Source organism: Heliangelus exortis, chromosome 4 (genome assembly GCF_036169615.1).
Source record: "Heliangelus exortis chromosome 4, bHelExo1.hap1, whole genome shotgun sequence".
NCBI classification, from domain to species: Eukaryota; Metazoa; Chordata; class Aves; order Apodiformes; family Trochilidae; genus Heliangelus; species Heliangelus exortis.
The window spans coordinates 42,921,180-42,936,984 of NC_092425.1; the positions used below are offsets into that span (position 1 = coordinate 42,921,180).

General features: G+C 50.9%; 2 protein-coding genes across 9 annotated transcripts in view; one reads left to right on the forward strand and one right to left on the reverse strand.

The window, feature by feature from the left end:
* SLC4A4 (solute carrier family 4 member 4) overlaps window positions 1–15,805 on the forward strand; it is a 183,375-nt gene that overhangs the window by 125,909 nt on the left and 41,661 nt on the right. For all 8 annotated transcript variants that reach the window (XM_071744182.1, XM_071744186.1, XM_071744189.1 and 5 more), the window contains 2 exons: window positions 2,220–2,296; window positions 12,525–12,682. In XM_071744182.1, the coding sequence (XP_071600283.1) occupies window positions 2,220–2,296; window positions 12,525–12,682 (235 nt within the window). The remainder of the gene's footprint in view (window positions 1–2,219; window positions 2,297–12,524; window positions 12,683–15,805) is intronic.
* GC (GC vitamin D binding protein) overlaps window positions 1–15,805 on the reverse strand; it is a 125,550-nt gene that overhangs the window by 58,402 nt on the left and 51,343 nt on the right. The gene's annotated exons all lie outside the window — the stretch shown is intronic.

The following is a 15,805-nucleotide window of genomic DNA, read 5'->3' on the forward strand; positions in this document are numbered from 1 at the left end:
GTGTACAACAAAACCCCATTGTTAGGATTTCCTCCCCTTGCTCAAAGCTTTCCAGAAGCCATACTTAGTTCCTTCTCAGCTGGAGTCTCCAGCTCTATTTAACTCTGTTGCAGACTTGTCTCATGTCTGTCTCTCAGGTGGCAGGAGCTGGGAGCAGCTTTGGGGTGACTCAGGGAGCTGTGACCCCAGTTAGCAGTGTGAACACACACCCCTGCTGCTGTAGTTGGTTTTATGGGCTCAGGTGTGCAAAGCAGCCACGTGTACCTTTGCATCATTTTAATTTATGGATAAGTTATATATTTGTCAAAGAATTCCCAGAAGTGGCAGTGTCTGTGCAGCCTTTGCAAAGAGGATTCATTGCACTGTGCAAGAAAAAAGGAGCCCTGGGTTTCAGTAATGGGCTTCAGGGTTACAGTAAGCTGGGGTTATCTTGGGGGTGCTCTGAGGAGCCCAGCTTTGCTTTTTACCAACAGGAATGTTTATTCAGGATTCCTGTCAGAGGAGGTGTTGTGAACACAGTGCTGCCTGCAGCCTGTGTGTGACACAACACACCTCAGCACTTTTGATCCTGTTTTTCCTGTTGTGTTTATCTCCTACCTACAGATTCATATCACACACTCCATCAAAATGTGCAGACGTTTCTAAGTCTGGCTTGCTAATAATTAATGAGGAGAATGGTTACTAATATGTGTAGATTGAACCAAGCATTTCCCACTCTGAGTAACCCTGTTTGTAGAGATAGGGGGGATCTCACCTCTGGCTCACTGTGACTGCAGGAAGAGGAAAAGCTGGAGATCCCCTTTTCTGATATCTGATTTATCTAACTGGGCTGGATCTGTGCTGTGCTGACCTTCCTGGGTGTGCCAATACCACCCTGCAGTGACTCCTAAGGAAAAAAATTGCTTTCAGTCTGTCTCCACATACACTGAATATCTTGTAAAGAAAACCCAGCTCTAGAAGTCCAGATCTTTTTCTTAGAAGTCTTTTTTTTTTTTTTCTTTTGCTATGATTTCTTTTTTGCTTGATTTGTTATAGACCTTGATTGCAGTGTGAGATGATGAAACTGAAAACTTGGGCTTTCTTTTTGGTATGAATATCAAACTATAAGTTTAATCAATATTGTCTCGAAATACAGCTGAGTTGGGAAATGCCTCAGGGCCATTCCTTTTTGAGTATTTTTTGTCTTTCTTGTTACGTTCATGGTCCAAACCTCTGTGATAGCAGCTCCCATGCTTGCTCTGAGCATGGGTGAGAAGGGCTGGGAAAATTCCAGAACAATTAAAGAAATGCATACTGACCCTGGTTTATGATGCTGCTTCCATCCCAGAAGTCTTTTTTCTTTAATTTTTTTAAAGTAAATTATTTTTCTTCTTGTACTATTATGGCTATTTCTGGATTTCTTCCACTTAACAAAATATGCCAGTAGTGGGATTGTAGAAGGGAATTCTGAAACCCTGGAGCTTTATTCCAAGTTCTTTAGAGCTATTTCCATATGTTCTGCTTGTCTCTGAGAGCAGAGGAGTCAGTGGGATCAGGGATCCATCGGGGAGCCAGCAGATGGGTCAGGTCTGCAGATGGGTAGTTGGGCTTTGGAAAAAGGCATAGAGGTGAGCTGCTTTGTCTCTGGGGGTTCCTTCATCTCTCTGGGTTACCTGGTATCAGGAGCTGGTGGCTTTTAGCATGTCAGTGGGGTGCAGGTTTTGTTTTAATCCATCAAACACCGAAGGTTCCTCAGCTTTGTCAGTGACCTCACTTGGAGAAAGGTGGAGTTTTATTGTTGGCTGTTCTGAAGCCCCAAGAGCTGTGTGAGCTGCCTGGCAAAACTGGGATGCTGAGGAGGTAGGAGGGCTAAGATGGGCAGGTCAGAGTGACAGTGACAGGGTCAGCCCCCTGGCTTCTCACCGGGTCCTGGGTGACCCAGCAGCAGCAGCAGTGAGAGCAGCTCTGTGCTGCTTTGCTTTCTGTCCCACAGGCAGGGGGTGTGGAAAGTCCTCAGATTCTCTTTTCCTCTCCTAAAGAGAGAGGTGGGGGTCAGAGATGATGAAGCATTAGCACCTTCACATCCCATGTGCCACGTAGAGCCCCACAAAACAGCCTTCTCAGGCTCTGAAATTCCCCATCAGCCTCCCTGTGGAGGGAAAGGTGTTGCTTAGCCTGAGCCTCTGTGTTCTGAAGGGTCAAAACCTGTGCTTTAATTGGTGTTGACGTTGTTCTTCCAGGCAGCCCAGCCATGGCCCACAGAAATCTGACTTCCACCAGTCTGAATGACATCTCTGACAAGCCTGAGAAGGACCAGGTAAGCTTCAGAGTGGCAGCTCTCCTGGGGATGGGTATGGCTGGGAGCTGGGTGCTGGGGAGAGGGGCTCTGTGCCATGAAGGTGACAAAGGTGAGTAGAGGATTTCCAAGCCCTGGGACTGGACCCTCCTCTTTTTAAGCCTCAAAACCAGCAGGATGAACTCTTGGGAGGCCTGAAGCAAGAGGCACCACGTACATGGCATCTTGCTGGTATCCAGGAGAAAGGAAGGGAAAGATCCAGATCTTGATGTATTTTGGATCCTCTTCCTGCTGAGAAGGGTCTTAGGGGTTGGAGGCAGGAGCTCAGGTCCTGCAGCACATCAGGGGGGCTGTTGGGAGCATTCGGGGGATGTGTCCCTGCCTTAGCATCCTATGGCCTTACCTTGTGCAAAAGGGAGATGAGTAACAAAGGTAAAGTTGGCCTTTAGCTCCAGCTCTCCTTGAATGTGATCAGTTTCTCAGGCTGGGGCAGGTCTGCAGTCCCATCCCACGGGATGTGTGTGTTCTCATCCTTCCCAGAGCTGCAGGCTGAGAGGGAGCTGAGTTCAGCTCTTAGGAAACTGGTGTCTGAATAAGGGCTCTGTGCACATTTCTAAAAACTTTTGTCTCGATTCCAAAAGTGGGTTCTTCTCAAAGCTTGACTGTTTCTTTTGGAGAATCTTTTTTAATTTTCTTTTTTTTGTGCCTTTCAGCATTCTCTAGTCCTGTGGTCATTCTGAATGCAGATGAGTTCCTTTAGAAAACTGTTTGGGTAAGGCAGTAGTGCTGGCAGCTGAGAATGGTCACCATCCAGTGATGGGTGGCTGCTGCCTTCTCTGGGACAGCTCTGCCTGCAAGGGACACAGCAGCACAGGGTGAAAATGTAGAAATGTGACTTCTTTGTAGAAAAGTCAGTTTAGAGTAAATAAATATTTTTTAAAATCTATTTATATAAATAAATGTGCTTTGATGTGAAAGAGAAGGGGGGCAACAGGTTTTGCATTGACGTGGGTGACACTCAGAGCAATCTGTATTGATTGCTTGGCTTTGCAAAATACCTGTTGTCTTCTATATGTGCACCTGGGGGAAGAGTAGGGTTGTAAAATGGCTTTTGTTCATTGGAAAGAATGCTGTAGCTTATATTTTTAATCAGGTTATAGCTGGGGTCTTGTAGACAGGAGGTGGTCTGAATGTTGCAGCCAGCTTCCCAGAGCTCAGCAGTGCAGAACAGTCTCAGTTCCCCTCCTGCTGAGGCATCTCTGGCCCCTGCAGATAACAGACTTGTGTAGAACTGGCTATAAAAATAGATGTTCCAGTGGTGCTCATAGTGACATCTGTGAATAAATCCAGTTTGGAAGTGGGCTCTAGAGTTTTGAACATTCAGTGTAGCTGATGCCTGACTGTTTGTAGTGGAAACCAAAGCGGTTCCAAAAAGCTGCTTCATTAATTAGCCCGTGTCCTGCTGATGAACTTCGCACAATGGAGCCCTTGTACTCTGTGCCTGTCCAAGCTGGCCTGAGAAATCACCTCAGCTCCCCAGTTCTGGTGCTGATTGACTGAGGCTCCTGTCTTGATCAAGTTTGTGAAGCTGTAGCCATGGCTGGAAGCGTTCCCCAGCAGAGCTGGGCAGGAGCAGGGGAATAATCCATCAGGTTTTGGTGACAGGAGCTGGGAAGGGAGCAGCTTTGGTTGCCCTGGCAGCAGGGGGACAGGCTTTTGTTAGGGGCTGTCCCACCTGGAAGCCTGGCCTGGGCCTTTGTAGGAAGAGCCTATTCCTGGTTTCATTTATTTGTGTGTGTAAGAAGTGGGACAGGCTGAAGCCAGCTCAGAGCAGGTGCTTGGGGCAGGGACCTGAGCTCTTGCTTCCATCCCTGGCTTGGCAGAGATCAAGGAGAGCATTGCATGCCCCTGTTTTCAAGGCAGAAAGGCTGTGGACAAACTGCTCTATACCTTCAGGAACTTCCCAGCCCTGAATTTTCAGTTCTGCTGCTTTCCCTGCTGGTTGGAATGGTGCAATGGGCAGCGATGGGCAGGGGACTCCTCTCCTGGGGCTCAGGAGGCTCTTGCTGAGCAGAGAGGTCCCCACCTCAGAGGAAAGCAGAGGTCCTGGGTGCTCTCAATCCAAACCGTGACCTGTTCTCCTCAGAAGGTGTTACTCTTTTATTTCTTTTTCTTTCTGTCTCTTGCTCTTCATGGACCAGTGTAGTTGCAGTATGACCTCAAGCCCTTCTGGGTTATTTGGGTGGTAGGGCAGGTTTTGTCACCCTTGTGACAACATGGAGGGGGACCCAGGACCCTGCCCTGGGACAACTCTTGCCCTGGGTGTTCATCTGGCTGGAAGCAGCCACACATCCAGGGCTGTCAGCCTGCCTGGGAAGGTCTCCTGACCAGCCTCCCATCCCTGCTGAAGCTTCTCCATCCTGAGCTGCTCTGCCTCTGCTTGGCAGCACTGTCCTTGCAGGCTGCTGGAAGAGCAGGCAGCTCCTAGGCATCAGCCTCTGGCTTCCCTGCCCTTGTCCTTCCTTTGCCCTCGATCTTGGAAGGTCCAAGTTGAAAACTGTGTTCTCCTGTTGGATGATCCTGATTTATTCTTTCTCTGGGGTCATTCTCTTTAGACCCACAGCAGGAGCAGATCTCTGGGCATCCTGTGGTTGCCTCACTGCCAGCGAATACTGAGTTTTTCCTTTCACTTCCATGTTTGCAACGGCTGGTGGCTTCCAAGAATAGCTTGGAGAGAATAAAACAAGCCTGGAGAAGGTCAGGAGAGGACACCTTGGGAGGAAGAAGAAGGCTTTATGCAGAGGAGTGGCTTGTGTTGGCATGCTGGCTGTCACACTGCTCCACCTCTGCCTCCTGGAGCTGGCAGCAGTGCCTGAGCTGGTCACCTCCAGCTGCCTGGGGGGTTTAGGTAATCCAATTAGGGGACAATAAGCAGCTGGTACCTCAGGAGCCCTGTTCCCTCCAAACCAAGGCTCTTCCTTGAGGTGCCTGTTGTCAAGCCTGCTCTCCTGAGCTGCTTGATCAGAGCTTGCAGAGAGCTGGAATTGCAGGGTGGGTTCAGGGTTCAGGTGAGCTGGTTGCCTCTGGGACAGGTCAGGAGAAGCCAGGGGAGATGCTGGTGTTCCAAGGCAGCTGCACAGTGGTGGTGGTGATAGTGATGGTGGTGCTGGTGATGGTGGTGCTGGTGCTGGTGGTGATGGTGATGGTGATGTTTGCCTCAGCCTCCTCCAGAGCCCATCAAGGGGGGTGAGAGGAGAACTCTGAGTGTTCCAGGGACTGAGAGCTCAGGGTAAGGAGGAGCTGGGCTTGGCTGTGCAGATGCTGACCCTGGTGGATGGCCCATAGAATCATAGAATGCAGCTCAGCAGCTCCCTGCAGACTGCAGAGAAGTCAGAGAGCAGTGAGGAGGAGGAGGAGGTGCAGTGGTCCCATGCTGCCTCCAGTCCAGATGATGGTTTTCCTCCCGTGTCCCAGGCAGCACTGGGATTCAGCTGTGGGGAGCCCTGGGGTTGGCTCCTCTGCCCTTACAGAAGGGGTGGCTTTGTGCTTGCTTTGGTTTTACTTTGATCTTGCTTTCGTTTTGTTTTTCTCATACTCTTTGCCTTGTTAATACAGTTTTTAGTGTTAATCTTCTTACTGGGTGACCATTAAGCTCCTTCACGATGAAAATGACCTTAGGATCCCATTAGGAAAAGGCTGGAGTGAGGGGAGGACAAGATGCTTGGGCTTTTTGCAAAGGACTAACAAAAAAAGAGCTGTCTGGTCCCTCTCAGCCAGGGCAAGGAGCTGGGTGTTAGAGAGGGGAAGAGGCTGCTGGGGCCATCTTACCCCTCAGACAAAAAAAAAAAATGATGTATTTGTAACGAGCAGTTACCTGAGCAGCTCCAGCAAGAGAGAGATTTCTTAATGGAAAACAGTGGAGCTAAAATGTGCTCGGTGCCCTTGTGTCACTCTCCTGTCTGTGTCTGAGGCTGGATGTTGCCATCAGAACAGGGCTGTGTGAAATGAGAGAAGGATGTGGAAATGGGAAAGTAATGAAGCCCCGGGTTACTTGTAAGGGTGGGATGTCTGCTAAATTAACAATGTCATGTTACTCTTTTTTCCTCTTTAATTTATGGGAAGCAAATGACCAGAAGGCTGAAGCCTCAGAAGGAAGGGCCAATTACCCAAACGTGGGATGTGCAGAAAATCTTTAGCTGCCAATTACTCATCCCAACAGTTGGATCAATACTATTGATTGGGTCCTGCTGTGTCTGTGACAGACACCCCCCTGCTCCCAGGAGCCTGCCTGTCACCTCTGCTGCTCTGGGCAATGAACACACCAGTGCTTTACTGGGAGGTTGGTAGTGCCAGGGTGGTTACAGCCAGAGACAGCCCAACCTCTGCCTGCACTGAGGGTATCCACAGGCATCCAGCTGGGGGTTCTGGAGGAGTTTTCTCCCAGTGACATTCAGCCTTGATTTACTCTTAGGTTGTTATTCCAGGGCATTGGCATCTGCTGATGATCACCAAAGTGTTACAAAGCTTTTTGCCCATCAGGATAAAAAACCAAAACATGCCAGGGTATTTAATAATGTCTCCAAGAGGTGAAGGTTTGTGTGGGGAGAAGTGAAGAGAGGAGGAGGAAAGCCCTCGCTGCCCTCCTGACTGCTGGCTTGCAGGAGGTGTAAGGGCTGTAAAACAAGAGGAGCTCCAAAGGAAGCTGGGAAGCTTGTTCTGGAGCTAAACAGGAGGATTGTGACTGGTGTCAGTCAGACAGATGTGTCTGTGCCTGCTGGGGAGTGTCTGGGTCAGAAGGTTGGAGGCTCCTCTCTGCCCTGGGGATGCTGGAACCATGGCCCAGGGTGCCCAGGGAGGGGGTTGAGGCCTCATCCCTGGAGATGTTCAAGGTGAGGCTTGAGGAGGCTCTGAGCAACCTGATCTGGGTGAGGTGTCCCTGATACTGCAGGGGTTGGACTGGGTGACCTGGAGAGGTCCTTCCAACCCAAATGATGCTGTGATTCCATGTCCTGACTCCCAGGGCTGCCAGGATCCTTGCAGGAGGTGCCAGGCCTCAGCTCCTGGATGACAAACAGCTTCAAGAGAGGCAGAAAATTCAAATTTTGCTGGTTATTCTGTTCTCTCTTTGGGCTTGCTTGATGTTTGGCAGTTTATAAGGATAATTAAGGAAGAGGTGTCTTCCCTAATTACCTGAGGGGCAGTGAGGAGCAGTGATTTGCCTCCCTTTGTCTGTGTGAGGAGGTGCTGGGTGCAGCTGATGTGCTGGCCATCTGCAGAGAGACAGGCAGGGCAGTGACACTTTAGGACAACTTATTTTTCTTTTCTATTTTCCGATGGGTAAATCAGCACCTGGGCTCCATTGCCAGGCACAGCAGTGATACCAGAGCAGTGTCTGAAAGGCCAGGGCTTTTCCTGGCAGGAGAATCCCCCAGCTCTCACAGGTGGAGCTCTTTGCTCAGCTTTTTCTCTGCCCCCGAGCTGAGGGACACCAGACTGGAAGCTCTAATGAAGCTTTCCCAAGAAGCACAACCCTTGTGGTTTGCCCTGACCCCCAGCAGAGGTGGGGCTGGCAGAAGCAGGTGGTTCTGCTGGGCTGTCCAGCCTGGGCAAGGAGCCTGAACCTGGGGTAGGTGTAGGTTGTTCAGCCAGATCCAGTTGTTGGATCTGGGGTGTATCACCAGGAGCTGCTGGGCACTGGCTGCTCTTTCTTTTCCGTTCTCTCTTCCCTGCCCATCAGGGTGGGATTTTCTGTGTGGTTTCAGCTTTCCAGGCAGTTTCCATCCACCCTGCCCCACTGCAGCATCTGAGTCACAGGTGCTTCAGGAGAAGCTTTGTTAAAGCATCTCCACAGAATTAATCTCTGGGAATAGTCGTGGCCTTGCTTGCACTTGCTGTTGCTGAAGCTGTGTTTGGGCTGAGTTCTCCCTTGGTAACAAGCCTTGGAATTTCACACCCCCTGTCCCATGCAACACATGAGCCACAGATCCCTGTCCATTTAAGCAGGCTTTGGGGAAGGACAAGGTTTTAATCCTCTTTCCCATGCCCAAGGGACAGTTTGTCACTTAGGGTGTTAGAGGTAGGACTGGAGGGTAGCTCTTGCTTCATGAATGTCTTAATAACTTTTTTTTTTTTTTTTTTTTTTTTTTGGGTCTCTCTCAGTGAAGGAAAGGGATTGGGAAGTCTCTGAGTGCCCTTGTGCTGTAGGAAGCTGGGCACATTCCCAGTGCTGTCCCTCCTCCCCTTGGTCATGCTCTGTTAACACATCCTTGGCAGCTCAAGCACTGGGGCTGCTTTAATGCTCCATTTGTAAAATAAAGGGGACTTTTAAAGTAAAACCTGTTTTATCAGGGACGTGTTAGCACTGAGCTGATGCAACAGCATCTGGAAAATGAATATATATTGACCTAAGGAGGGGAGTTTGCTGCCCTGGGGTTATCTCCACATTGTGAGGGCTTGTTTGTGGGTCAGAAATGGCTCTGAATGAGTGTGGTCAGTCAGAGAGAGGCAAAACCCCTGTCTGGTTTGTTGTGGTGTGTGCACTGTTTGTTCAAAGTGGTGTTTCCATATCAACAGGGAGCCTGTGCCAAAGGCAGCTCTAAGTTCAAAAAGAAATTGGCCTTGTTGAACAAAACCCTTCTGCCTTCCCTGGGCACTGATGGATGGGGGAGTGCTGGTGGGATCCCAGTGTTTGGGATGCCAGGGATTGATGGTGGGAGCCATGTGCTGCTTTTCCTGTCTGAACAACCCCATCTCCCCAGCCCCAAGCAGACATCCCTGATTTTGGGCTCTGGCAGCCTGGATGTCCTGCTCTCACTCCATGGAGCTCAGCTGGAAATGCCTCATTCCCAGCACAGGTCACTCCCACCTTTCCTGAGGGAAAGGAGGAGTTTCTGGGAAGTTTGGGTAACTGGAATGTCAGACTCCTGATGCAGAAGCAGCTTTGCTTGCATCCCCTTTACCTTTCAGTGTGTGCAGGGACAAACCCCAGAGGCAGGGAGGGATCCCTGGAGTGAGCTGGGGAAGGTAACCTGAAACATGGAGCTGAATGGATATGGGAAAGCAGGGGGGCAGGGGCAGGTTCCTGGGGAACTGAGCTCTCCCCAGCACAAAAGCTCTGTGTCTGCACTCAGGTGGGGGAGCCCCGTGATGAAACACAATGAGGGGAGCACACAGACCCCCCCAGAGCAGACAGAAGACAGGGTGAATTTTTAACCAGTCTCTGTTAAATAATGCAGCCCTCCCTGCCCCTGCCCCCATCCCTGCTGAGCCTTTGGTGGTGCCAGGCTGGGAGACCCCAGTGTAGTGCTTGGCTCTGAGGTACCAATCTGGGGGGCAGGATCCCTTTCCCTGGGGGACAGGATCCCCTTTTCCCTGGGTTCAGGGAGCGTGAAGCCTTCCCCGAGTTACAGAAAGCCCTGTGAGTGCCATGGGCTTGGGATGGCAGCCTCCACGGGCTGTGTTTGCTTCAAATGCTCAGGTTTTGCTCGTGGGCTTGAGTTTTGGTGCACTGTGAGCAAGGCAGGAGCTGGATGGAGCCTCAGGCACATGGTACCCTGCCCCACACAGCATCCTCCTCCTCATTCCCACAACAAGCACTGGGGGTTTTAGCAGGGCAGTGCTAGGGCTGGGAGAGCTTTGCCATGGAGTGTGGTGAGGTGACCACGGGCAGGTTGGGGTGGGCTTAGAGAATCAGAGAGTTGTCACTGTTGGAAAAGACCTCTAAGATCACCATGTCCAACCATCAACATCCCCCTTCCCCCCACAATAGAATTTTAAAAAATATATTTATTAATATCTGTATCACCCACCAGAGCACGTCCTGAAGTGCCTCACCTACACAGTTTTTAAATACCTCCAGGGATGGGGACTCCACCACCCCTCTGGGCAGCCCATTCCAGTGCCTGACTGCTCTCTGAGTACAGAAATTCTTCCTCATCTCCAGTCTAAACCTCCCCTGGTACAACTCCAGGCAATTTCCCCAAGTTCTGTACTTCTTTACATGAGAGAAGAGGCCAGCACCCACCTCCCTCTGACCTTTCAGGGAGCTGGAGAGAGCATTTGTAGACTTGCTGGTGGAGATGCTAAATAGAATCTAAGGAGCTCCAGCTTGGAAAAGAATGGGCTGGGGAGGAGGTGGGGAGATGTATTCAGTGATGAAGGGCATAAAGGAGAAGAGGAGGGATGCAATGCAGTATTTCCATGGTCTGGGGGCACATACCTCAGCCAGGCATTCTCTTGGTGCTGGTGCTTGCTCCTTCCTTCTTCTCAGGCTGACCACCCATTCCCCTGCCATTCCCCTGCCATTCCCCTGCCATTCCCTTGCCTTTCTTTGCACCTGCATTCCAGGCTGGAGCAGGCAGGGAGCTGCCCTGGCAATGGTCCCCTTGGTGGGGAGGCAGAATCTGGGCCAGGGTGGGCAGGTCTGCACATGGTGAGGTGCCTGGGAGCAAAGCAGGAGAGGTCACCTGCCTGCATTGCCTGGAAATCTGAAGTGGTCAGAGTGCTAGATTTAGGGACAGAGTGGTTTTCAGGTTGCTGTGCCTCTGCCTGCCCATTAGTGGTGGGGTTGGGATGATGCTCAATTTAGCAGAGTGCACAGAGAGTGAAGGGAGTGCTCCTGGCTGCAAGGGCTCCCTCCCTCCTTCCCTGCTCAGGGCTCAGATCTTTCTGAAACTTCTTTGGGGAGTGGTTCTAAAGAGACTTTTAAGTGTTGGCTGCATCTTCCCAGCACCTCTCTGATAAATGATTTAAGAAAGTGGTGCTGCAAAACTCATTTAGAGAAAAAAACCCCAAACCCTGCTGTAATGATAGCTCTTCAAAGGCTGCTACTGGGCTGCTGTGCTCCTGGGTCCTGGGTCAGAAAGGTGCCTGGGTCTGGGCCAGCCCTGGCCTTGGCCAGCAGCACCTGAGCAGCCTCTTCAGCAAAGTTGACCATTGATGGATTTGCCACCTTCCTGGTATTTTTTTGATCTCTGGTTTCCTCCCGAGCACTCTTTGTGGAAGATCTGTAACTTTTCCAGCCTTCCTCCCCAGAGCTCCTTGGCACTTATTTAATATTCTGTCTGGTGGTAATCCTGACCCAAGCGTGCAGGAGTGGGATGGTTCCAGCAGCCTTCTTCCTGTTGGGTGCACAGTGTGGGGCTTTTCATGAGCCTTTTTCCATTTTCCTACAGCCTGGAGTCTCCTGGCAAAGCTGGTCAGGGATCTCTAGCCCAGCACAGCATCCCCCCTGTGGGGTTCCTGGCAGGACATCCCTCCTCCCCATTCACCCCCAGCCAAACACCCCCCAGAGGTCACCCAGCAGAGGGGGGGAGGTTGGGAAGCTGCTGAGGGCAAGAGTTTTCAAAAGCCTTCAACTTCAAATTAATTCTGCTGCTGCTGAAGTTCCCAACAAAGCTCTGGGGACACTGGGAAATCCCTCCCTGGGAGTGAGTGCTGAGCCAGATGGGGACAGTGGGGCCCCCGCTCCTTTAGGGAGGATGCTTAAGTGTTTTGTCACCCAGTTTGCAGGGTCAGACAGCTGCCATAAGGCAATGTTTCCTGGGTGGTGGGAGCAGGAGAGAGCTTTTAGCTGCCTAGTGACTGGCAGCCTCCTTAGAGCCTTGCAGTGCTGGGGTTCTGCCTGGGTTCCGGTCCTGTGCCTGGGATGGAGGAGGGACACAGATGATGGGAACAAAGGCTCTGAACAACCTCCAGCAAATTTTGGGTTCCGAGAGGAGCCCCGGGCTGGGAACTGTGCTCCTGAAAGCCTGATCTTATCCCAGTCTCTGGAGCTTGAGAAGACCCTTACTGCGTAGCCCAGCTCCTGGTGTCCATCCCTAGGGACAGTTTTCCTCCTGTCATTCCTGCAGCAGCTGCAGGATGTGGAGCTGTGCTTTTCCTGATGGCAAGTGTGTGTTGTCCCCATGCTGGGGTTGTCCAGGCAGTGTGGGGCTGCGTGTGGGGCTGCTTCCCCAAACCTGCCCTGCCCTACACAGTGGCCTCACTGCTGCTTCTCTTCCTCCCCAGTAAAACCAGCTCAGGTCTGGACAGGGAAATGGCAGCTCCAAGAGGCAAAATCTCCTCCAGTATCAGCTTTGTTCTTCTGGGGCTGATCTTTGTGCTTGGATCTCCCCAGGCTCTGTGGGGATGATCTGTTCTGTCCAAGGAGCAGATGGGGGTGAAAACAGAGTCAATTTTATTGCACATTCCAGTTTGCATGCCTAGCGAGACTTAATTTTTTTTTTTCCTTCCTCTTTCACCGATGCAGCTGAAGAATAAATTCATGAAGAAGCTGCCCCGTGATGCTGAGGCCTCCAATGTGCTGGTGGGGGAGGTGGATTTCTTGGAGGGCCCTTTCATTGCCTTCGTCAGGCTGCAGCAAGCAGTCATGCTGGGAGCTCTCACCGAAGTCCCCGTGCCCACCCGGTAAGGATTCAGCCCCAGGCAGGGACAGGAGCTGGAAACTGCATTCCCACCTTCTGTCTGCCCAGCTGCAGACGTTCTCCACTGCTTTCCATCACATGGTGTTCACAAGGGGCAGGATTATTGGGTTAAAGTAAGAAAACTCAGCACTGCTGCTCAGTAATTTTATCTGTTTGGGAGACAGAAGGTGTAAAACCCACAGACATTGCACAGCCAGACTGAGCCCTGAGCTCCACAGGGCTCTGCTGAGGGGAGATTTGCTCCTGCCCCTTATCATTCCCACCAGCACTGAACATGGCTCAGATTCCCTGGGCACAGCTTTGCAGTACATGTTTTTCCTCTTAGAAACTCATGTCAAACAAAGGATGTGATTCTCTGGGGTGAAAAGGAGAGAATTAGGTAAAGCAGGGCATGCAGCTCTGTCAGGGTCACACTGTTGCTTTGTAATGGATAATGGTTCAGAGAAAAAGGTCCTATAAATATTTTATTTGCTGTGACTCATGTTAGAAATTAATCCGGGTCTCACAAGTACAAGTTTATATCATGCTCTTGAAGGTTTGAATTTGCTGCTTGAATACAGCTGCCTGTCCAGTGAGTGTCTGTATCCCCCAGAACAGCCCAACCAAAGTCCTGATGGGATTCTTACCCTTAGTTACACCATTGCATATTTGTTATCCTGTACCATGGTAGGGAAGAATGCTCAGTGTAGGTGTCCAGAACATCTGCAGTGTGTGAGCACCTTGTAGTCATGTCCCTGCTTCCTACAGACAGCAAACTCCCCCCCAGGTAAGAACTGTAATAATAACTGGTATGAAATGGCAACAAAGTGTAGTAAAACCTGAGTAGAGCTGCAGTGAGGAGCAGGGGGCAGGGGTGGGCTCAGAGCTGCAAGGGGAGAGGATGCTCACCCCTGCCCCCTCCTCCTCCTGCACCCCAGGGATCTGGTGTGCTTGTGCTATCAGCTTACAAAGGGTTTACTTTGCATTTGGCTTGTAATTATGGAGTTTAAATTGCACTTCTGGCATCACTAATGTACAAATACATATTTTATGTGAGCTGGTTTCAAGGGCTTTCAGTCCAGAGTAAAGATTGTGACTTGAGTAATGCCTTGAGGGTTTGAGGCACTGTCAAGTAGTAATTTGTGAGAAGAGATGTAGTAGTAGCACAATGGCTCATGCCCTGCTGACACTGGAACAGCACAGCTGTTGTATGGAATGGAAGTTACGTGGCTGTTATAATCTGCACCTTATTTCCATGTGCAAAACAAGGAGAAAAGATGCTCCTGCTCTGCTCTTTGTTTAGTTGCCTTCTAGTAGTGTTTGTATTTCTTGGGGTTTCATTGAGTGGCTCCTCAGAGTAAGCTCAGCAGCAGCTGCTTGCACAGGCTGGGTGCTCTGCTAGGGGTATGGGGAGATGAATCCCAGAGTCCCAGAGTGCCAGGGTGGAAGGGACCTCAAGGACCCCCTGCTCCAACCCTTCTGATATTATTGTTTATCTGAGATCTCTCAGCACCCCAGAGAGCTGAGGCTTCAAACTTTCCAAAGTGGGGGAATCCCCCCCTTCCCCTGGGAGACCATTCCAAGGTCTGACTGTCCTCATGGGGAAAAATTTCCCTCTTGTGTCCCATGGGAATCTCCCCAGGAGCACCTTGTGCCCATTGCCCCTTGTCCTGTCCAGGTGACTCCTTGTGACCAGGGAGTCTCCAGCTGATTTGTGGCCCCCTTTAAGTTCTGGAACATCACAATAAGGTCTCCCCTGAGCCTTCTCTTCTCAAGGCTGAACAGACCCAGTTTCTCAGCCTCTCCTCCAATGCCTCCACTCCTCTGATCATCCTCCTGGCTCTTCTCTGGACTCTCCCCAGCCTGTCTGCATCCATACATGATTAAAATGGCTTCATTTCGTTGAAGGTTCTTCTTGTCTGCTCAGCATTACTGAGCTCTCTATACTGCATTTATTCACCTCGGAAGTCTAATCCCACTTCCTTCTCTTCCTTCACTTCCTTTTTTTTTTTTTTGCTTTAAGCCCATCTCCTCGTGCTTTTCAGCAGATGTAAAATTAAGTCTTGTTTGTTTTGGGAGCAGGAGCCAGGAAGTTAGATCTAGGATTGCTGAACGACCTCATTACTCAGTAGCATTAATCAAGACAACGTGTCCTTCCATGCCAACATTTTTTTTCCAGGAAATAATATTATCCATTTGCTGCCCTCCAAACCAAATGCTGGCCTTAATCAAGGCAGGGAGGCTCATTAGGTGGCTTTGGTGAGTCCTGGAAAGCCATTTTCAAGGGCTGCATCCTGTACAATTCAATCAGGGCAATCCCCCAGGGCCCAGATGAGCTGAATGCAGGAGCTGGAGTCTTGCAGTGCCCCAGCCTTCTGTCCCTCCAGGATGCTCCTTTTATTTTTGTTCAGTTATCACCTTGCTGGGAAAGCTGTCCAAGCCACAGCATGGAAAGTGAGCAGTGCAGACCCAGCTGGGGGCTCTAAAGCCTCAGCAGCTGACGTTTCAGGGGTGGCACCCAGGTCTGCCAGGTCTCTGCAGCGGGTCCTGCCCTGTCCCTCTCTTAGAAGCAAGAGGGTTGGGTTGAGGGGCTGCAGGGCTGGGGGGCTGTGGGCATGCTGGGCTGTAAGAGGGAGGTGTTCTGATCCCCTGGGCACAGGTGGGGTTGCTGCTGTGCTGGCCCAGGTAAGCATCTCCCCCTCTCTAACCACTCCAGCTGGACCCAGTATGTCCCAGGTGCCTGGTCCTGCTGAGGTGATGGCAGGAGCAGCAGAGGGCTGGGGAAAGCCCTCCTGAAGCATTCCCACTGTACCACAGTGTCCCACAGCTTGCATGAAGCCAGCTGGGTGTTCAGGGGTTGTGGAGAGAGGGCAACAAGAACCTTCCTTAGTTCAGCTGAGAACCAGCAGCCCATAGCTGGGTGTCAGAGGCATCACCATAATCCTGGGATGGGGAATGAGGCAGAGCCTTAGCCAGGGGGAAAGCTCGTTCCAGCTCTGGTCCCTGCCCTCCTCTGCCTGACTCATGGTGACCTAGAGAGAAAAAGGATTGTGTGCAGAAGGTGGGCAGTACCCAGCAGGGAGGGTTCCAGTGAAATGGCTTACTTATTTCTGTTGATTTAGTTTGG